The 24,427-nt window shown below is 33.4% G+C and overlaps 1 protein-coding gene across 2 annotated transcripts in view; it reads left to right on the plus strand.

Moving 5' to 3' along the window:
* MS3_00003373 (uncharacterized protein) overlaps window positions 1-24,427 on the plus strand; it is a 51,986-nt gene that overhangs the window by 22,403 nt on the left and 5,156 nt on the right. The window contains exons 15-30 of one of the 2 annotated variants that reach the window (XM_035732686.2): window positions 1,113-1,219; window positions 2,380-2,504; window positions 4,775-5,115; window positions 7,432-7,642; window positions 9,142-9,187; window positions 9,913-10,197; window positions 10,799-11,002; window positions 12,870-13,079; window positions 14,086-14,235; window positions 14,447-14,598; window positions 16,718-17,164; window positions 18,547-18,613; window positions 19,834-20,328; window positions 21,209-21,504; window positions 22,168-22,339; window positions 23,435-23,839. In XM_035732686.2, the coding sequence (XP_035585990.2) occupies window positions 1,113-1,219; window positions 2,380-2,504; window positions 4,775-5,115; window positions 7,432-7,642; window positions 9,142-9,187; window positions 9,913-10,197; window positions 10,799-11,002; window positions 12,870-13,079; window positions 14,086-14,235; window positions 14,447-14,598; window positions 16,718-17,164; window positions 18,547-18,613; window positions 19,834-20,328; window positions 21,209-21,504; window positions 22,168-22,339; window positions 23,435-23,839 (3,713 nt within the window). Of the gene's footprint in view, window positions 1-1,112; window positions 1,220-2,379; window positions 7,643-9,141; window positions 9,188-9,912; window positions 10,198-10,798; window positions 11,003-12,869; window positions 13,080-14,085; window positions 14,236-14,446; window positions 14,599-16,717; window positions 21,505-22,167; window positions 22,340-23,434; window positions 23,840-24,427 lie in introns of both variants that reach the window. The other variant, XM_051211142.1, reaches the window with a different exon arrangement.

Consider the following 24,427-nt stretch of genomic DNA (forward strand, 5'->3'; position numbering starts at 1 on the left):
GATTTTCTCGTTCTCCAGTGCCATCTGCTTGTCGAAAATTTGCAAACTATTGCAAGTTCAGAACATAAAATCGGTTATGAATCACTATAACGTGTCCTGCTTGAATATCTGGACTACCTGTTCCTGCCATCTAGATATTTCAACAAGTTACCTGTTTTTGCGCGTTCATGAAAAGCTGACAACTATTCACTGTACAACTTACACAAAAGTACATTCAGAGACATCGTGTTAGATGGTAATATGCATTGAAAATAATGTACATTATTCAGATGTTGATTTCTGAACTGCTAACATCTAACTGACGATCACTAATTAATAAGGTGAACTGTCTTCATTTCCTACCATGTCTAAACATGTGTGATTACAATTCAAGAATCCTGACTAAATGATTTACAAGACCATTGCTCAGTATCACTATAAGATTTCAATATTTATCGTCAGAATTGATCAAGCAGTAAGAAAAGGAAACTTGTTGAATTGCTTTGGATAAACCCATTAATAATAACAATGATAATAGTACTATCTAAGTAATAATATCATCTATCGAATCGTTTTATTTGCATTATGCTAACAAGAAATTTCTACTTTTGTATGGCAACTCAATCAATAATTATAGACTCACGTACTCGATTATGAAATGCATTTGTTCTAGAACTTAATATTACCTAATTGCTGAAATAGAATCTGATCAACCTTCAGCTTAATAATCAGATGCATGAACTACTACATCAACACTATTCCTTTGCTATCTACAACAATTTATCGAAAACAGAAAAAATAGACTAACTCGTTTGTTTGCTATTTTTATCATCATTCTATTGAAACTATGACAAATAATTCCACTTGTTAAATGGAATTTATCATTAGTTACTGATAGGAATGGCTTACTTTTCGTTTATTATCTAACTTAGCGAAATAATCTATTTTCAGTGTTGGTTAGACTAATTCTATTGCATCTTGAATAGATTAGGTTTTTTGAGTTTCAATGTATACCACTCACTTTTCATATGATTATAATGTGTATGACCTCACAACTTCTCAAGCTTTTGAGTAAATAATTGTGAAATCTATTTTTTTCATTTCTCACTGGTTTATTGGTTTTTCTTTCATAGATGTACAAACTGTTGAAGGGAATGCAACTTCTAAATGCCCTCGATTATTTGAGGATTTTACTGATTTTGTCCTAATTGGAAAAGGTGGTTTCGGTTGTGTACTAAAGGTATTGTTACACTATTTTCACCAAACGTTTCAATTTTTACATGTTTTCTCGATACATTTATGCATATATGTGTGAAGTATTAACAGTTTTGCGTGAAACAGTAGTTAAAACATTTTCATTTATATAAAGTATATTAAACATGTTATGTTTTTGTTTATCCATATATTTAGTTTATAAATTAAGTCCATTGACTACCTTTCACCTCATTTGTCTAATTTTGTAATGAAGTTTGTCACGTTTGAATATAATTGCACTGTATATACATGTTGTTATAAAAAGACATAGTAACTCTTTCAGTATCAGCGTCATATTAAAAAAAAAAAGCATTTTATGTTCTGTGTGTCTGAAAATACGCGACATATTTTCAAGCTATTTACGTTGAGTAGTTTTTGAAAAATACACGGATTGTTTGGAAAATAGTTCTCGTTTTAAAATCATAGTTTTGATTAGCTATCCACTTTTGTTCGTTACTAATAAGCAAAATATTATGGTTTTTATCGGTGCCCCGACTCATGTACGTGGCATAAACCCCGAAATGCCCTGGTACCACTAAATGTGTGAAGAGTCCACTATCCTTCCGGAAATGCTATGTCTACGCCCACATAGCCACTGCTAGAGAAGTCCTAATCAGTGCCTTCTCTCGGCTTGGGTGTTGTTTACGGAAATAAGAAGACGAAAATCGAGTGTTTGCGGCATAATTCAGATTAGTTGGTACGGAGGGTCCGCCTAGAGCGGTTAGAAGACCTTGATTATTAAAAATAATCCTCATTGACTCCATAGTTCTAAAGGAACGAATGACTTGTAAACCTGTTTCGGCAACCGGGTTCCATAACACTGCATCTCCTGACGTTTCTCTACTGCCTTGTGAACTAGATCTCCAATGCAAATGACATAGAGTGGCCCCCTAAGAATACCATCTGCTTCTGAATAAGTACCTGGACAGTATTGGGAGCCGCATACAAATATGTTCATTAGTAAAGAAAATATTCTCATTCGCCCTCGTTGTACGTACAGGAAACTGTAATACGTCTGGAACAAATTGATATTTAATTTAATACTTTTATCTATATTATCTATTGTAATGCACCCAGTTTGTCGACTGTCTATTTGATCTAAAATGATACAGTTCTGATTTTGAAATGTTTTTTTTAATGATAAAGGCGCGGAATATAATCGAAGACCGTGATTATGCTATCAAATGTGTGAGAGCATCTAAAAGTCAAACAAATACATTATTTCGTGAAATTCGTACTCTTTCAGGGTTACAACATGAAAATATAGTCAGGTAATTTTGTTCTTGTTTTGTCTGAATATTCATTTCACACACTTTTGTCAGCAAACTCGTTAGTCCAGTTTTTATAAGGATTAGATGGTACATTTATTTTACCACTCATATTACTCAATATATCTGAACGTTTCAATTATATTGCATCTGAGAGTGCAGTGGTTGTCGTCTATGGTATTTGATGATTGTCACTCTTTATCGCAAATTGATTGGCGTTGAATTTACATCATTGGATTTCGACTTGGTGGTTCTAATGGCCATTGGTTTATCTCGTGACAGTAAAGTTCTGGGTTCGATCTCTGCGAATTTCCATACTTAAACGAAACAAGTGTCTGACCGTCTCTGGTACCTTATTTGTTATTAATATGTGGTGAATACCATCTAAAAACATTACACTCTTTTAACTTGATTAACGACAAAGTCTTCATCATTATTATAATCAATATAATATGCTTGGTGTTAGGACTTGAACTTTCCTTGTTGTTTTCCACACCGTTTTCTATTGATACTGTGTGTAAGTGTTGTATTTTAATGATTCTATCTCTCCTGTCGTTAATTGTTTTTATTAGCTTGTAAAAAAATTATTGTTTATCAACCACATGTTTTTAGATCGATTGATTGGACTGACTAAATACTAATTATCTTTGTTATTATTAAATATGATGCATAATTAGATGCTATTTGATAACCATTGTCAGCTCGTACTGAACGGATCTGCTGTCCACATTTTAAATGTAACCACGGAAACGAATAATTTGACGTTACTACCGTTTAACAATGAAGTACACTGTACTGCTAACAACTATCAAAGTTTCATCGTCAACGACACCGATTAACCGCCGTTAAAATATTGTGCGTATTTAATCGGTTCAGTGCATTTAACTTGTTAAAATCATCGCTTCATCAAATCGATGCCTCCAAAATAAGCAAAAATGTTCATAATTGCATATTCTTAAGAGAGGTCTTTTTAGACCTTTCAGTAGATGTCATCCTACCAATAATAAAAATGGTCAAGACCATCAGACAAATCAAGAGTGATAAAGCAGCAGGACCTGGCAATATACCAGCCGAAGCAATCAAATCAGATATAGAGGTAACTGCAAAATGCTCCACGTTCTATTTAGGAAGATTTGGAAGGAGGAACAAGTGCTGACAGACTGGAAAAAAGGGCACCTCATCAAGATACCGAAGAAAGGAGATCTGAACAAATGTGAGAACTATAGAGGCATCACATTATTGTTAGTATAATGAAAGGTTTTTAACAGTGTTGTTGAACCGGATGAAAGATTCAGTAGACGTCCAGCTTCGAGATCAACAGGTCGGAATTCGTGAGGATCAATCGTTTGCCAACTAAACTGCCACACTATCGATCATTTGTGAACTTACAGTTGAATGAGACTCGTTACTATACATAAGCTTTATTGGATATGAGAAGGTGTTTGACAGTGTGGATAGAACATTATGGAACCTTCTTCGACTATATGATGTACCTGCGAAGATCGTCAACACAACCGGAATTCGTACGACGGACTACACTGTGACGTCGTGGATGGAGGACAGCTGACAGGTGCATTTCAAGTGACGACCGGTGTCAGACAAGACTTTCGCCCTTTTTCTTACTTCCGGTGGTCGACTGAATTGTGAAGACCTCGACATCGGAGGGGAAGAACGGAATACAATGGACAGCTTGTGTGCAACTAGACGATTTGGACTTCACAGATGACCTAGCTCCTTTATCCCATACCCACCAACAAATGCATGTGAAGATAGTCAGTGTAGCATCAGTAGGTCTTAATATATACAAAGGAAGAAGCAAGATCGTAAAATACAACACAGAGGACAACAACCCAATCACACTTGATGGAGAAGTTCTGTAAGAGGTGGGAACTTTCACGTAATTGAGCAGCATTATCGATGAACAAGGAGGATCCGATGGAGATGTTAAGGCAATAATTGGTGAAGCAAGAATAGCATACTTACCGTTAAAGAATGATAATAAGGTTTCAGTTGTCTAGTTGTAATACGTAAAGGTTTTCGTAAAATCAAAGCAGATTATTAATTTTCTCATTTTATCTAATAGTTATTTGTAAGGGACTTTTGAAGATTGGTTTTATTGATACATCCTGGTTTTCAGTGGTACCTCAGATAAGATCGGTCTGGGAGAAATAGGACGTATAATGTATTAGTTTTTATCTGCAATGTTATGTTTTATGACTTTTTCCCGATTATTTAATATTAATAAACGACTCAATAAATCACTTAATACATAGATATTTCACATCATGGCAAGATACATTCTCTGAACCACTTCCTCATAAAAATATGCCGTGTTCTGATTGGAACAAAAAATGGGATGATTCAAAATATCGTACCTGCAAAAGCACTTCTTTTTATTCCGAAGATAATGAAGGAGAAGAAGAAGATAGAACTACTCATCATCTGTACAGAAACCCAATTTCGGTTAAATCTCAAAAACCCTGTCCAACTGGCACACAAATAAACACTACACTTGACGAGCTAACTGATCTTTTTACAACTGGCAGTAACTTCGATGAACGTATAGTTAACAATTCTTCTAGTCACATTAATGATGAATCTTGGTATATAGGAAGTGAGTGAATATGTCTTTTTCCTACTCATGCATTTTATTATTATTCAAGAATTTATAGTATTCGGTTACGTCATTTCTTATGACACACTTTTATCCATTCAAAAATAAATTTTTAGATAATATGTAATTTAAGGTGTATTTGCCGCGGTAAAACGATTACGAATACATTCTGATTAAATAAATTTTGATTGGGAATTTGTTATTGTTTGTGTCCTTAGAAAGTTGTATAAATTTTTTGTAAGTTATTATTCTTATTAGCTTCCATTGTATTAGTAATGTGAAAAAATTAACTTGTATTAGTGTTCATGAACAGAAGTTTGACACTAAATGAAACGAAATATTTGTTCAGTTTTAGTTTTTTTTTCTTTTTGGAGAAGAAGAAGTAGATAAATGACCAGTAATCTTGATTTAAATCTTCATACGTGTGGATGTTCAGTACTGGTTAGGACGTTTAAATATTCCTGATTCTACATGTCATATCCTGCCCTATTGACGCTTCATGAGTATACGTTTTAACTCGATTATGTTAATTGATTCTTTCGATACAAATATAATTCAGTCATAGTTCTAGCAAATAAATGCACAAAGTGGTTTAGTGAATAGTTCTAGTTCATTTATATTAACAGCATTCGTTTTGAAAGACTGATAGGACCCTGAATCTGCACTCAATCTTGGTAGTGATCAGATATAAGTAACCGAGAAGTTCGTTTATCTGGGTAACTGCTTAAGTGCTGGTAATCGCGTGAGTGATGAGATCAATCCACATATAGCGAAAGCCAGAGTGACTTATGTCAATTTGGGCCATTTTTAGCGTCTTTGTGATGTTGGTCTGGCTGTAAAAGATCGAGTCTACAACGCATCAATGAGAGCAGTTTCGTGTTATGCTTGTGAAGCCTAGTCTCTCTGATTTGAGGGTGTTAAACAACTCATTGTTGTCTTGGAAGGATTGCCAACATTCGATGGCAACACCATGTTAGCAATCCACAGGTTTGGCAACATGTGTTCGGACATATTGACATCAATTCAGTTGATGTCACTGTCTTGAAACACTGAATTCGGTGGCTTGAACATGCTCTATGAATGTCGTCCCAGAGAACTACACATTGTTCACTATTTCCCGATTCTGGGACTAGTTGGAAAAAACGGAGAGGTGGTCAGTACACGACATGGTGTACGAAAGTTATACAGGGCTGGCTTCTGTTGATCGTTTACGACTTCCTGGTTAGAGTTCTAGAGCTTGTGCGATTCTGTGACGTGAGGCGTTATCAAAAATGTCTCAGAATAGAAGCCAGTTGCGATTCTTATGTAACTCTTTCTTACTTCATAAAAGTGAGAGTAACTTCTTTAACGGAAGCAATTTTTTTCTGGTTGTATTTTTCCCAACTGAACTGCTTCTCCAATTATTATTGTTATTATTAATAATATTTTTACTTCGCTCTCATACACTAATTCCAGTTGATTGTTGTTCCTTTTTTTACTGCATTCACTTTCCTTTCTTTATTTCCTCACAACCCCATTTTTGTTTTGTGGTGCATACATATTTGATGCCCCCCTTGTACCAATGTTTATGTGTTCAAATAAATAAATTCATTTATCAAGTGAAAATTCATGTACTAGGCTTAAACCATGCTCTAATTGTGTTAGGATTAGCGTTACTGTCCAGTTACTCAAACTGAAGACAAGCGAGTTTCGAATTCACGATTTAGTTGCTGAAATCCATACGCCCAAATCACTTAACTACTGCTCCGTCGACAACACAAACTATTTCGACAATGCAATGAGAAAACGAAAGTTATCAGAATTATGTGATCTATATCTCGTACTATCTGATCACACAATATACTTGTTAAGACATGTTTATAAAGAAAATAAAAGGTCAACTAAACAGATTAAAGGTAAGCAGTAATAAAGAATAATAAAGTACACAAAAGCATTGTGATATTCACTCTAAATAATGAATCAGTATGTTAAGGGGTAGGTTAAGTGTAAGAAGAAATTGTTTTTGAACCATAAAGGGGGTTTCATTTTCCGTATGTGTTCAACCCTGGTAATACTGACCTTTTATTTTCTATACAAAAATCTCTTAAAAAGTGTGTATGATCAGAGTTTTCGAAATGTATTGCATAAATATATCACATAATTCTAATAACTTTCGTCTTTTCATTAGATTATCGAAATTTATTAAAAGGAGTAATTGTTTTAAACATGAACTATCTTTATATTGTTTTATAATCATTTAATTAAGTAGTAATGGAATTTAATTTTACTACTCACCAACCTCTGATGATTATAAAGAAAAAAAGATTTATTTTTCAGCAAAAAAGCCAACAAACATAGTTCGTAATTATTTTTTTCGAATTCCTGGAGAAAGTAGCGATGAAACTGAACATACAAATGATTATTCATCTTCACCCACTTCATTGTCATGTTCATATCTATCTTCTGACGTTTCTGATTCATCTAATCAATTTGAAGATAATCGAAAAACAAGTGATACATTCGTGAATAAAGATGTTTATGATGTTAAGTAAGTTCTGAATTATTTTAATTTTTATGTAAATACTTATCAGACCATGATGATAATATCAGCAAATGTTGAAATATTTTGTTTAGTAATTCTCTTAAAAGAATCCATTTATAATAATACTAAAGAAAGAATATAAAAATATTCATTATATTGTTTTCAAAGTATTACCCACATGATAATATGTAAATTATTGAGTATGATAGAACAATCGATAAGTACGTAAATTCAACCTGATTGTGTATTTTCTCTAAATGTATTGTAGTAGAATAAGTTTTTGCAAAAATACCAAGACTAGTTGGATCTGGGCAGTCACCAATAACCATAGTGTTTGAAAAAACTCAACTTAGTAAACTAGTTAAAGTTTCTATGCTCTGATCACTAACATACTTAATTATCTGGGCAACAAGAAAAGTTATACGCTCTGTAACCTTACTTTTATTTTAACTTCTCTCAACGTTACATACGTAGGAATCATTGGTACACAAAATTACTTCATATTTAATTTGATTTTGAATCAACCAGGTTAAATCATTTACCTAAAATAGTTAACCGTTTTGATTAACCTAATCTATTCGCTTATTATGGCAAATGAATAATACACTAATACGTCACGTAGTTTTGATAAAAAAGATATTTCATCATTTAAATTAAATTTCAGTCAATCAGTTTTATAACGTTTCTTTCTGTTGGCTGAAGTTCTATGTAAAGAGTTGTAATAATTTTTCTCAATCACAGACGACTGTGTTGACTTGTGATATCCTTGTGTTTCAGTGAGAGATAATATATCTAGGGGGGGGTCTGGTTGTATCTGTCGTTGATTTGTGTTGTTCAGCATAATCCAATCTCATTAATCCACTCAGTAATACTAGGTTTTAATAAAGTCAACATAATTTAGGTTAAAACAGTAAGTTTCTCCAACAATTATTGGAAACCCACAATTCATATATTAGATTTAGTAGTCATGACACTGTCAATCTCGTGAAAATATCGCTGAAACATTTGTTGTATTGTGGTGTGTGCTACTTACACGGACAGATATAAGTAGTATGTATCAAGATTTGGAAGTAGGATTCTTACTGACGGAAGAGGAAAATGAGAAGAAGAAGAGAAGCAAAAGCAGTCAGAGTAGCCACAAGAATAAAAGATCGTTGGAGCTTGTAGGAAACAATTCAAGGAAAATGTACAAATGATTTATTCAATCTATTGTTTTCGTATTTTACAAACGTGGTGTTTGATTTCACTGAATACAATGAATTGGTTTACCCTACATGAGTTTTCGTTCATTATTTATCGATTAAATGTATACCCTTTTCCTCTTCTGTCTATTCATCATTCATTCTGCTATTTTGTCAACGGGTATTTAATTGATGAATAAGCTATGGTGATGAAGTATTTTTTTAAAAACTGTTACATTTCCTACTTCTGCACCAATGTAAGTTTGTAATACTGAATGTGGTATATCAGTTGTATTGTATAACTCGTATTTTTTTCATCCATAGTGATTCACAGAACAATGAGATTGGAAAGTCTGTACGAGAATATCGAGTAAGTTTTTATTTATGATTTTACGATTTTACACTCTTATGTTCTATCTGTTGATTTGATTCAGCATTCGGTTAATTTATTACTAGTTTTACATGAGAAATAACTTCTCTTTGCAAGTGTATTGAACAAAATTAGCTACTACTAATATGTCTGTGCATTAAAAATCTGTATATTTCCTATTCCTCGTAAACACTATCTGTCAGCTATTATTAACAATCCTCAATCGAAACTAAACAATATTATACACAAGAACCTTTAATGAAGTATTTCGTGTTACATAGATCACAAAATCAACTGTTTAAGGGCAGTCAAACACAATCTTTTTTACTAGCAGTTTTAGACGTGCTACCTCTGCACTTTTCAGACTTTCGCATTGGCTACGCAAATGTATGAAACAAGGTATGGTTTCCTAAGGTTAAGACCGATCTCTTCCTTCCGTTGTGAGAAGGCGGAATCTCTGAAGACACTGGTCGTTTCAAATAATGTTTTGAAGGCTAATGTACTAAAACGATAATACTTACTTGTCTCCTATGTATTAAACTTTATGGAAGAATATTGGAGGGTTAAAGTAAAATTAGGATAAGCAATTTTACTTCTTAGTGTCACTCGGTGATCCTCCTACTGATAAGTCCGAGTTCACTGAGAGTATTATTACTGCTAGACAAGTTCTTTTATAAACTCATCTCAATTCATGTGATTTTTTATATTCCATTTCTGTTTCGTAGTATATTATCATTCAAATGGAATTATGTCCATCCAAGTCATTAAGATATGTTATTGACTTCGAAAATTTATCATGCAGTCCGGATAGAGCTTGGAGTTTATTCCGTGAATTAACAGATGGTTTGGCATATATTCATTCCAAAGGTGTTATTCATAGAGATTTGAAACCAGCCAATATAATGTTAGATTCTAATGATCATGTGAAAATTGTAGATTTTGGCTTGGCTACACGGACTGTACAAGAAAAACTAATGAATGCACGCCAAGCTGTTGCAGCTGAATTCCATGTAAGCATTTTTTTCTTAAAAGCATATTTCGTGCATCAAGATTTTAGCGTGAATCTCATTTAGTATATAACACTGTTAAATATTTCGAATAAATTGATCGATTCATACTTATATCACAGAAATAACCCATAAAGTGGCGCTTACATTTTATACTATTAATATTCACAATTTTATTTTTTCTGTGGGGTTATATAATTTTACAGAATGTTATACAGAAAACACTTTTCACTGAGCGATTTGTCTTATAAACGAATCGACTTAATGTCATAATCCACTGAACGTTCTAATTATTGATTAAAATTAAAGTTATTATTCATCCACTCCTAATGTACCTATTGTAAATGACTTATTTCACCAACAAATCCATTTACTGTACTTTACATCTTGACCATTGATTAATTTTGGTGCGATGTTTATAATGTTTATTACCATTTAGCCTTCAACCATAGAATTAAAGTTCCAAAACTTGTCTCCCCTGCATTGGTTTGTGTAGTAGATTATAGTCATTAGCTTTCACATATGTAATTAAACCGGTTCTTAAATGAGTTACATTTAACTTCTAAAATTTTGCTCTGTTTTTCTTTATTCATATTTTGGTCAGAAATGTAGTAAACAAACAGAATGCTCAGATTCTACACAACAGATTCCACCGGTTGGACATAAAGAAGTACCGAATTCCACAGGTCAACATGAAAATACCACGAAGTTCGACGATCATTCCATGACCCATAACGTTGGCACCTTCTTATATATAAGTCCTGAAGTTCTACTTTTGGATTCTCAAAAAAATCGTATTTATGATGAGGTAGTTTTTTTTTCACACATGGTCTCTGTATTGATTCAATTATACTAATATATAAATTAAAGAATGTCATTCATATTTACTATGTGTAAAATCCAGTGGTTAGTTGGAATGAAGCTAGGAAGGCAATTTAAATTCCTATGAAGGACTGAGTCAAGTATACAGTTGCTTTGATTATCCTAATATAGAGCTGCTAAATATATACTCATTTTACGTGGAATATAATGTTTCTACTATGTGGTGTACCACAAGTAATTCTGATGTAAAAACCGTAATTTCATAAGTTGGTAAATGACCTACAAAATCATAATTTAATATTTATTTACATCTTAAATGTTCTGTATGTATGTCATTTTGCCATATAAAATGGCTTATATTTTACTAATAAGTTATTGCCTTCTGATATCCGTTCATTTGTGACGCTCCGTCAGTTATTCGTATTTATGACTACCGATCATTCCACCACGATCACTTTATCCGATTGGTCTCACATACCTCTCAATTCACCATTATTTATATCCGTTACATCAATCAACTGTTGTGTGAATGCATTCAAACCGTTATGCACAATTTACTTCCAGTGAATAGATCATGGTACTTTTGGCGTAGTGTGTTTAGGTTTTTAAGAGGATCGGTTGCTAATTTTATTTTACTTAACAAGGCGTTTAAAATATGTGTTACGTCTACCGTCTCATCACTACCAACCAACTAATGTCCCATTTTTTGAGGAACTATACTCGCTACCTGTCTGTGAATATGCGATAGGTTTTGATGATTGTCGACAATAATTCCTAATTACGAACGGTTGGGATATTTTCCTAATATGGAACTGGACTTATACGAAGTCCATGGACCAGACGACTGACGTACAATACTTCATCAATAATTCCCGACGCAAAGGAAGTCGAGGGGTAGTTAGGAGTTGGAGAAAAGTTTTATATACAAGAAGTCAAATTTATAATGGAATAGCTGTGTATGTATACCTAAAAATTCCTTTGGGGCAATCTAAAAGTAAAAACGACCAAATAACTGCAAAGGTCAGTGCGAAAAAGTTAATATGACAAAAGTTATAGCGGCTATCCTTATACAAGAAAGCTGGCATTTATTAACAAAAACTAGCTAACCTGAGATTTTATTAGCCCCGCGTTCTCAGATAAGTTTAGTTAAGAGCCAACAAACATTTAATCACAATTTAAACAACTGACGTTACGTTAAAATCTAAATGTGTTGTTCAATGTACTTGACTTTTTAAACGTATTATCTTTTACAACTGTAATGTCGGTTTGCTATATTAAGCCCATATTGCTTATTCTAGCTTCCGGACAGGCCAATTCATTCTTCAGTCGCATTTTGACCTTGTTAATTATTCCCTTGTCAACCTTGACTATTTTTATGCAAGTGTATGTATATGAATTTCTTATCTTACTCATCACATGTCTGTAACTTATTTTTGTTCGACTATAAATATCGATTCACATTTGGTTAAATCTAGTTGGCTTGCACGCCTTTTCCATCGTGCATCATTCCGTTTTGCTTTGTTTCTTCGATAATCTGTGTGGATCAACAGTCGTATGGAATATACGCATTCAAAATTCATTCTCGTACTTCACTTAATTAATCCCGTTATTCACTAACGCAAGTTAAGTCGATAATTATATACGAGGATTGGCGATATGCATATTTTAATAACAATCATCCTACGATCTAATTGGAGTTAGATTTAAGGCCACCAAACAACAGAGTACATTCAAGACACATGTAAACCTTTTAGTCGTTGTACTTTTCCCTATATGTTTTCATAGTTTAGTCTATGTATATTAACTTTTGCTTTGCGTTGTCCGCACATTTTTCCAATTATCCCAAAAACTAGCGGGTTGATATCTACAGTTTGGGTATTATTCTTTTCGAAATGTTTTATCGTGCTATGCCAACTGCAATGGAACGTGTTTTGATTCTTACTGAATTAAGAAAAGAAAAGATTATCTTCCCAAAAGATTGGTCTCAAGATGAACTTGTCAATCAGACTTGGTTAATTCGTACTATGCTACAACATGATCCATCTAAAAGGCCAAGTGCCTCGGTATGTTCTACAATTTCTCATAATGACTACTTACCTCACTTTTTGCATATAAACGTAATAATGTTAACCTAATGTAAATCGCGCTTCCATTGATAGTTTGCGATTAAATCTCTAACTTAAGTGTTGGAAATGCTACGTGACATATTTTTGTTTTACATCTATAGACATAAAACATAAGAGACTGGTCCAACAAAGATTTTTGTTTGGGAGATCTCCCAATTTGAAATTGCTGCATGTGTATCACGTTTAAATGCGATATTCACATGCTTTATGATAGTTGGCTCCTCGTTCTGTGTGAAATTTCTGTGAATGGATATTCTTTGAGTGTTGTTATGAAAACAAACTAGAAATAACAATCTGGTTATACCTAATCAATGACTGAAAATAAGCATTATGAAATACTCAAAAGTGACCCAGAAACTAGATATGAATGATGAGTTGCATAATATAATAAGTTTAAGAGTGACGTATGGTCAACAAGGCCACGTAATGAAGAATAAATCGTTAAAATCATCAGTCGATCTGAGTCAGATCAACATTTCAGACCTGGATGCATTGGACAGCTGTTTTGTCCTAGTATAGGAATCCTCAGCAGTGTGAACCCACGAACCAGTTCAGTGGTTTAAAGGCTAGGCGTTCACGTGCGAGACCGAATATCCTGGGTTCGGTTTTCGTGTGCGGTGTCGTAGATGCGTACTGTTGAGGTTTTCAGTGGTGGTCTTACTTAGTAGGGTTCATGATCTCAGTGAAATGCAATCTCCACGACCCTATACTGAAAAGAATAAATCAGTTTGCGTTAAACATTTAGAAGACGACGAAGCAAAGATAAAGTTAAAAAGAGAAGAAAATATGTATTACTGCGTTCTCTTCATTAAATCTCTTTTAATGTGTCGCAAGAAGTGCTTTCTTTATGTACGTTTTCGTAGATTATGCACAATTTCTTATAATTTTCAGTGGGAATTCATCTTGACTTTTTTTGTACATTCATGTTTTCTAATTTTTATAGGACCTACTAACTTCTTCACGTGTCCCACCATTTAAGTCTACTGAAGCAGCATTTAAAAAGCAACTTATTGAGATTTGTAAAACTCCTGACAGCAATTTATACCGTTTTGTTACGCATACTCTTTTTTCTCAAGCTTGTTCAGGCGCATCAGTAAGTCCGGTATTGACAGAAATTTTTTTCCCTATAATAAAAAGAAAGAATATTTAAACTAAGCCGATTGAATATGTCTACATTTCACCACATTTTTAACCTGATTCACCAAATATTCCAAACATTGATTCGAATTCCACAAAATATCAGTTTTTACCTCGTGTTATATTCCTTCAGTATTCCACTTTTCACTTATTTCTCATTTCCTTAGGATTTACTATACGATTGTAATACATGGATAACTTCCGTTCAACAAGATATCAGTCAAATTGATGGGAGTTTTTTATCACAATTATTAACTAAAGATTGCTTTATGCAAGACGATCCAAATCGTGCATTATTTAATTTTCTTAAAACACGCAGGTAAGAGGTAGGGTTATATATACATGACATCATTTTTCTGCATACTATTATTATTGTTTTCACACGGATAAAACTCAACACACATGAAGTTTGAGGCTCTCGTACTCTATCTCTTACCATGTTGCTTACAACAAGAATAATTGTAAGACAGACAAACTCATCAATATATTTCTCACAAAAGTGTATTAGTTTAAAAATATGAAGAAATGAAGTTATTGAAAAAAGAAAAGTGTTTCAAATAAAGAAACAGGAAAGAAATAAGCGTTTCGAAGTGTTTAAGATGTGAAAAGATTTAATCTTCCAATCTTTTACTATGTGTAGCACCTGGATTACAGTTACATTTATCCATTTATATTTCGGTGCTCCAATCCATCCTATGTGACTACTATATGTAATTTACTATAAAAAAATATACCTTATCTTTCCAAAAAGTACGCAACATTGACGGTGTTGTTCCATTGTAAGCTTCTTCTGGAAGAACAGATAGTGAATATTGCCTCTTGCTTGAATGTTCTGAAGTGACTGAAAGATCGTATGGAATCTAATTACTGGTGAACATCTGTTCCATAACGACAATATACCTTCATATTAATCAGTGTATGTGTACAAGTGTCTAGTCCGTAATTTCCTCATCACACTGGATCAAACACTTTAATTTCTGGATTTCTTTTCATTCTCGTAATGCAAATTAGTCATTTGGAGGTAGCACTAAGCCAATGTGATACCCGTCACAAATCAATGAATAATCAGAAACATTGAATAACGTAGTTTTCCTTTTAATTCATTTTGTATTATTCGTTGGAATTTTCACATTAATGTTTAGGACTGCAATTGGTCAGTCTTTTATTGGTATATGTGCATCCTATACGGATTGGCTCGATATTGCCTTAAGTCACAAGCATTGTAGGCAAAGATCTACTTCATCTATTAAAATGTATCAGTAGACAGTTCTTAAATATATAGAAACACTGGTCATTTTATCTATCATTAAAATTTTTAAAAATATAACGAATTAATAACCTGTTTTAAATAAATTTGTAAAAATAGATGAAAGATGTATGTTTGTCATCGTATCTTACTAGGTCATTTGATTTTATTTGTTTGCTTCACCACCAAAACTACTGTCATACGATTGATTTTAACTCAGCCTTTGTAGTTTTATACATAGTTTGTAGGCAAAGCTTAGTTATGTCAAAATCTATGCCGTACAAAACTTGACCCCCATGTGTATTCAGTGATAATTTATACTCACATTAAACATATCATGGTTGTATTTGTTTATTTAGTCAGTTATTTAATTCACATTATTATTATCTTTGTTTTACTGTTATTTTTCAGTTTGTCTAGTTGACCTTTACTTTTTTTTCATATATGAATGGCTTAACAGGTAAATGTGCAATCAGGTTGCGCTAAAATATCACATAGTTCTTATAACTTTCGTCTTGTCACTTCACTTGGTATTGTGTACTTGAATCTTCTCATTGATGCTTAGGACTGCAATTGATCAGTTTCTATTGGCATATGTACATACTGTGCGTATTACCTCTCTGATGAGTCCCAAATAGACCGAAACGTGCGTCCTGGATTCCACTGCTATCCACTATCCATCTTTGCTTATAGTGCTTGTGAATTAAGGCAATATCGAGGCAATACAAACATTATGCATATATGCCGATAGAAACTGATCAATTTCAGTCCTAAAAATCAATGTGTAGGCTCAAGTAAACAATGTCAAGTGGATTTAAACTTCACCCCATTACACAAGCAAGTGCCTATCAGGACTCAGTAGCTTAGTGAGTAACGCGATGGCGTTTGAAGCGAACCGTACTGGGTTCGAGTCCCAAATAGGATGAAACGTGCGTCCTGGATTCCACTGCTAGCCAATATCCATCTTCGTTTTCTCACTTTAAATTAATGAGAGGGTTAATTTACTTGATTATAGCACAAATATGACAATAATATATTCAATTAGTTTTTCTCGATGACATAATTTGGTATTAACATTCAGCATGTATTTTAGTCAATAATAACATTTTTCGTTAATATTTTCATTGTATTTATATACCTTAATATTCCGTACACTTAAAACGAATAATTTTGAAAAATAATTTTTAAACAGATTTATTACACATATTGTGGAGACTTCATTCATTGCACACAGTGGTGTACTGTTGGAATCCCCTACACTTGTCCCAGTTATTCATAGACCTTATCAAACATCATGGTTTGGCCAATCAAAACAGGATAACAATGATTTGTTTGATGTGAATGATAATCAAAATGCTGAGTTTTGGGATCGTTTATCAGCTGCTCCTGTTTTACTAGATGAAAATGGTTTGCCCGTTCGTTTGCCTGATTCATTACATATACCATTTGCACGTTATCTGGCTCGATCAGGATCAGTTTTACTTGAAAACAGAAATGAATCAGATCCACTGAAGCGATATGAATTTGCACGAACTTACCACAGTTCTTCAGTTTCAAATTCAAGTGGACCGCATATGTTATTTGGTTGTCCAGTAGAAGTTAATCGAGCAACGTTTGATATTGTTTCTCTAGAAAACAGGTAGGTTTGTTATTTTTGCCATTATTTTCATCATTATCATCTCTGACTCACGAAGTAAAACTTCTGTTCAACAGTAATCCACGCCGTTCATTTCAGTAATCATAGGATCTGTTAAATTCTTACGTTAAAACGTTTGTAACATTTGGTCGGACTGGTCATTGTAATATGCTTGTGTTATTTCATTGTATAATATGAATGCAGTCAGTTTCCTTTCGAAATAATAGTAAAAATTATTGAAACGATCAACAGTTGAATACGAAGCATAATAAACTATAGTTAACAATTTTAGGTGTATCATGTCATGTTAACTTATATTCACATGGGACCATTAGGGAGAAATATTTCATCCTAGTTGGGGATTCTTCAGCATTCCACACCGACTCTTCTAAGGATCTAAACCACAACATTCTGGTCTAACAACGACCTGGTCAACTGAGGTGGTTGGGACATATATTACGTATACCCGTCCTCTGAATACCTCGACGATGTCTAATGTAGGAGTAGGTTAGAAGGAAGTTAAATGTGGCCAAACCAATACATGCCATCAGTCCATAAAGTCATTGACAATTAGACCTTGTCATGTTATCAGGTGTAGACTACCTGGCTGGGGTCAGTATGATTATCGTAACTAATGGTTAGAGACTTTGGATGACATGACTCAAAATGGTTCGCAATGACGTGGGTGCATTCATTCTCTATCTTCCTCCAAATTCTAAGCTTCTGAATTACCTATAACTGTTTTTGTGCTTTTATTTTACAAATTTATGTTTTCTTGAGTTGTATCTTCAGTCATTAATCTTTCTTATCATCACTTATACTTTTACGACTTCTACTATTCTGGGACTTGATCTGATAATTTAGTCTCTGTGTGCTAATAGGGTACGACAACTTGAACCGATGTACATACGTACCAGGTTTTACGTTGGAACTGACTGACTGACAGTACAGTCTGTCCTAACTAATTCAAAAATGTTTTATCAACGATGTGCAACTTAAAAAGTGCTACAAGTACCCACATGAATTGTATCACAATCTGCCCCACTCTAATCCACATACTTATACACATAATATCTACTTCACGAATATGTGACAGTTGTACAGTGCTGGGACTTGTTCATATGTATTCTCTCATAGTTTCATCGAACATTCTACTTCACTATAGAAATGTGTAGGTCACAAATAATCTGAAGGGGTTAGGCATCATAAATCTGAGAAACGTTAGAAATTCTTTTCCCATTCATTTATGATACAAAAACTTTCCAATTCTCAATTTATGCAATTTTTTTTCATATATTGCTAATGATACCTGATTTTTGTGGGTTTTTTTTTATCGCACAATCCTTTTCGTGTTTAAACTTATGTTCTACTTTCTATTTTCAAAGCACTTACTGGGCCACGGAATTGTTTGTCATCTTACGTGAAGTAACGAATAAACTGTTTCAGTCCAAAGTATGTAATTAAATATGACTCATCCATATTTTTAGTTTATTATCCTTTTAAGTTGATCGGTTCGTACAATGTTGATACCTGCAACCGAATATGTTTCTCAGCAGTATGAAGTATCTATAATTTCCATTTCTAAAATTTGTCAACAAAACGAACACATGTTTTCATGGTTTAAATGTAAACCAATGATACACTCCGAACGGCACGATTGACCTTGAGTCAGGGCCGAGATAATCTTGTCAGGATGCAGTCCCTATGTGTTCGCTTGCTCGATAGTCAGAATAGAACGAAGATACAGAATGTAGATAACTTATCTTCGTTCAGTTCAGTATAAAACTCAACTCTCATGTGACCTAGAGGTCTAATTCACAAGGCAATCGAGCAACGTTAGGAGATGCGGTCATATGGTGGCTGTTGGCAAATAATAGGTACATACATCATTTGTTCCCACAGGGTCCTGAAGCCTATGTGCACCACTGGTCTGGAATCAGGGTTTTCTAACTACCCTGGTTGGATCCTCCGTAACCGTCAACCCGGTTTAAGCGCCAGTTATCCTCCTTTTATCCTCTCAATTTCTCAAACAACTCCCCGCTGCGAGTAAGCAGTGGGTATATATGCGTGGCCATATGAAAGTATTTTGTAAGGGAGGGCGAGCTTTTCCACCCTCTGGCCACACTAAGGCACATAGGACATCTAAACATGCTATTCAACTATACATGTGAAAGTACTTTGTTGCTGTTATCCATTCTGGCCTTGAGGTGCTAATGGATTCAGTACGTGAAGATATCCTTTCAATAAATTTAATCATCGAATGTCAAGAAGCAGCCTATTCCTTTCCAGTTCGTTTATTCAGATTGTTAGGATAAAGACCTGACTTCCATGGTCTCAAAATTTTCTTAGATGTGAATGATTTCAAACAATTCTATCCTAGTCATGATAATTTGTAGTTAAGAAAACACCTCCAGTGTTCTGTATTAAAGGGTTACTCATATGATCTCAAATTAACTGGAATTGAACAATCCAGTACGAGAAAAGGTGTATATTACTTCATGTTCTCACTAGCTCTACATTTGGTATGGTAAGAAATATCTTAGAATTAGTTTAGTAACATTGGTGAACACTCGTTCAACAGTGGATTGATCAGTTCAAGTTAATGCAAAAAATATCTCTTGGTTTTATGTCATCGCTTCCATTTTTATTTTCTGTACTGAACTTTTCGAAAGGAAATATCATTTTTCCTGTATGTGAATCATACCAACCTGATTAAAGCACTATTCAAACTAGCTGGAATTCAATCTGGATCACGTGCAACTGTTTGGCGTCATTTATCCGAAGCAAATGCTGATCCAAAACCTGTTAACCCATCTACATACTCATCCTTCTTTTCATCAGTCAATTGTTCTACCACATACTGTGCAACAGCATCTTACTCTTCATCTTCTAATTCTTCACTATCCGGATCATCACGGTTGAATGAACCAACACGTTCGCTTATTTTACCTGAATATTTAACAAGTAAACCTCGTGGACATGCACAAAAGCGTTTTATGAAAATAATTCGTCTAGAATCTTCACATATTCACTATATACGTGAAGCATTTATTCAACATTCCGCTCAGCAATGTCATTCAGTTAGTAAATTAGTAGATGGTGCTGTGAAATTATTGGAAGAGTTGACAGATATTTACACTAAATTTGATTGGTCAGAAAGGTTTCATGTATGTTATGACTGTCACAAATGTTTTGTCAGTTAGTTTTACTAATATATATCTCAATTTCTAGATAACAAACCAGTTTTAAAAAGACATCATTTTAAGCCCTCAATTTTATATTTCTTCTAAAGACTCACTGAATCATCTAAATACTTTTTTCTACAATTACAAGATCATAAGCTTATAAATCTATCCAAACTAATCATATTTATGAAACATTGCTAAACTAACATAGTAGATAAGTGTACCCTTTACTAGTTGACAGATTACTATAAAGAATTGTTTTGCGTTTGTTCCAATCGAAATATAAGGAACAGATTTTAATAATTTAATAATTGAATTCATGAGTCGATTTAAACTAGATCACCCTGGAAAACCTGGAAGCACTTGATGGCCGTTTCGTTCTGGTATTGGAATTGTTTTTGTATCTATCCTTATGAGATAGTTTTATTTCTCGCAAATGAATCACTGATCAGTAGTTTTTTAAAATCATTTTTGATAATAGGGGGTTATAGAAGTAGTACTACTTAATTTTACGTTCTACTGTATTCATAAAAATATTCAAGGTACTACATCTTCATATTTAGCCCTTAAACTTTTCAACATATTTGCTACTTTTATTGGTCAGTTGTTCCATTCGTTCATTACTTTCATCGATAGTTACATATATTGATTAAATCAAAAACAATTCATCTGAAATTGATTACTTAAATAATTGTAAGATTTCCAGTTCTGATAGACGCAAGAGTTATCTGCAGCACAAAGCTTTAATGAACATTGACATGTTTGTTTACTCGATCGTTTCAATGTTCAACCTTACTACACTTGGAGCAAGAAAAATGTTTCCTTTCTAATTTCCACCCATCATTTTGTTTTTGCTTCTTAGCTTCGATTCACCCCTGGATTAGTTCTTCCACATCATATGTACAATGGTTTAATTTTTCAGTTGGTTGCATTGGGTGATTTATCCCCTAAATCGGCCATGCCAAGTTCCTCTACCTCCATCTGTTATCCACGACATCTTGAAGATTCGTCAATAAAAGTGAATTCCAAAACCAATATCAATATAGCTTCATCACGAATAAATGACACATCTCCGATATTTTATGTTTTAGGTCAAGGAGGCGAATATAACCATTTAATTGCTAAACACTGTGTACCGAAGGAATTCTGTACCATTCGGTAAGAGGATAAACAGTTATTCAATTTTCTTAAACTTTAATATCATACTGTTGATGTAAATGGATTACAATACATAAAAGTACACATGAACAACGAATGGTTTGTTCATAGTTCAGTGATAACTGTGATATTATCCACCGCCGACTTCAGTCGATGATTTCTTTATGTGAAAACTTCATTTCTCAACTTAATCACTCTAGTTTGTAGTGAATCTAGGAAGCGTGAATTGTAGCAAAGTTGAGTAGCCATAGAAAAAACTCTATTCTCAAAACATTGTGTTAGATATAGTGGTTGTTTTCAGTGCTAATTCCTCTGTTTTTATGTTTCTTAAGGGATTCATTTGAAAGCAAACTACTAAGATAATTTTTAATTAATGAATTCCGCTGAAATCATGAACCGATCAGTGTTAGACCACCGTTGAAAGCCAGGAAGCACTGAAAATCCGTTTCGTCTTAGGTTTCCACTTGTGGTTTAACCGTGATCGGTTCATGATTTCACTGAAATTCAACAATCCGCACCACCCCTTACTAATAGTGAATTATCTGATTGGTTCTACCGGCATCATTGCATTAATACACAAATATAGATAAAAGAATACTTCAGTAATTGTTCATTTTTTTCTTTTTATGTTATTGATAAACGTTTTCTTTCCATTATGTATAGACTACCAAGAAAAATATCCCGATGTAATTCTGCGTCTAATAATCTGGGTATGACTGCATTGACCATAGATAAGTGCCCTTATGCTATTGGTTTAAGTTTTGATATGGATAGATTAGTACATTGTTACATGACTTCGTTCTGCAAAAACACTATACAGATTTCGTATAATTTGGTAAGTTACTTGAAAAGTTATACATTTGTTCTTTATCCGAATAAATTCCCACTTAGTTTCATACTTCTGGCTAACAGTTTAATAGTTATGAATCGCATCTCACACTGAGTAACTAGTCATATAGATATCAATAACAATTATTTACTTTTCCCTACTTTTTTTCCGATAGATTTATCATTTATTAATTTTACTGAGTGACAGTAGTACTTTTATGTTACATATATTTCATGAGGTCCAATTTCTCCATTTTCGAGAACACAACCGACATTTAAAATAGATTATTCATGAGTGAATGTTTGTTTAATCAGAAATTTATCTATCCATTCAAACATTTATACTAGTAAATGACTATTCACTTACTTTATGTTTTTGACTCCTGTTGTGATTTCGAATTTTGGTAAACTCATTTGTCACCCTAACATATAATAGAATCGCTTCATGCATGCTAAGGCGTGTTAGTTTTATACTTTGCCATTTGTTAATTGAGTAGCTGATACTTCCATCCAGTTAGGATTATTTGTATTTATTTTCTATTCTCCTAAGATTTCCATTCAGTAATTTTAATATGATTTATGCTAAGTTTATTTGTACAAAAACCCATGAAGTGTGTAAGTGTAGTTGCTTGTGTACTAGTTTGTACTGTTTATACTTTCAATTAGGCTTTGAGGTTATCAAAATAAACAGTGATATGAATTTTGCACTTACAAAAGTAATTTTAAGATTTATCGAGATATTTTATTCCAGTTCATCTGTGAATTGATTTAAATATCTCAAGTTAAAATGGATCTTTTGAAATGAGTTATCAGTTCGAAAATTCTATTGAGCAAATTACTGTTTAAAATGTTTCGTTTGCTAAATGTTTCTTATGGTCGACTGACTTATTTAAATCATTTATTCTATCAACCTACACTTTTTATGGTTTCAACAAGAATAATAGCATATAGTCTATTAATATTAACTATTTTATATTGGAAAGCTTGGTATGAATAACGTAGCTCTTCCAAAACACCCGTTAATTATCCTTAAGCTGATTTCTTGTATACTATTTATTCCTTCCATATCAAAATCATAGTTTTATTATCGATTACATTTCAGCATGATTGTATTATATTCAATCCTAAATGGCGCATATTACTTGGATGGGAATCACGTACTGTTGAAACTCTTCATGATTTATATACTTGCCCATTTCGTAACCCTACGACTCATACTCGTCGATCCGGTCTAGGATCTAGTCAACGTTCATCGAGTGAATGTAGTACTAACACTTCGACTAATGCTATGAATACGATGTCACCTCCAAATAATTGTGCATCTGATTTTTCAAACTCTGCTAACAATATAACATTGCCTTACACTAGTGCCTCGGGTTCTCCGAACCCAACTTCATCATCTGAATCATTTGTACTGACCCAGAATGTTTTAAAATTAGCATTTCATTTAGCTCAAATATTTTGGAATTTAAGTTGGACATGTGATTTGTTAACAAAATCAGATTCGGTAAGTGAATTTAACCAACTATTCACTTTTTTCCACTTGAGAAAAAAGATGGCAGTTCAACGGAGAAAATTTTCTTTTCTATGGTTTCATTTACTTAAGCCGTACAATCGTATTTATAGTTAATTTTACTTGCTAAAATAGTTTATATTAAAATCCAATGGTATTGAATATCTAGAAAAACTTGAAGTGGTATCCTGTTATGAATTGTTTACTAAAATCGGATATTAAAAGGAAGTTATGTGAGATGTTGTAAAGTGAACATAATTCTTCAATTGATTGCTATTAAGAACAGAATAGTTAAAAGTTGTAATATTGGTTAATTAATATTTGTGAAAATAATTGGAGAGGAGTTGAGATAGCAATTATATATATAAAGAAGATAGGAAGGAAGGTTAAGACCATGAAAGGATGTCGGACTGAATATACTGTTTTTGTACGGAAAAGTTAAGCTTAAACTGGTGTTTCATTTGCATTCCTCTTGAGTCGATTCTTCTAACTGTATGTATAATTTCGAAGGAGACTTCTGGTGAAGCAGAGTGACCAGAATTGACTAGATGCTCGAGGATTGAACTTCTGATTAACTTCTGT

This window comes from Schistosoma haematobium, chromosome 1 (genome assembly GCF_000699445.3).
Source record: "Schistosoma haematobium chromosome 1, whole genome shotgun sequence".
Lineage (NCBI taxonomy): Eukaryota > Metazoa > Platyhelminthes > Trematoda > Strigeidida > Schistosomatidae > Schistosoma > Schistosoma haematobium.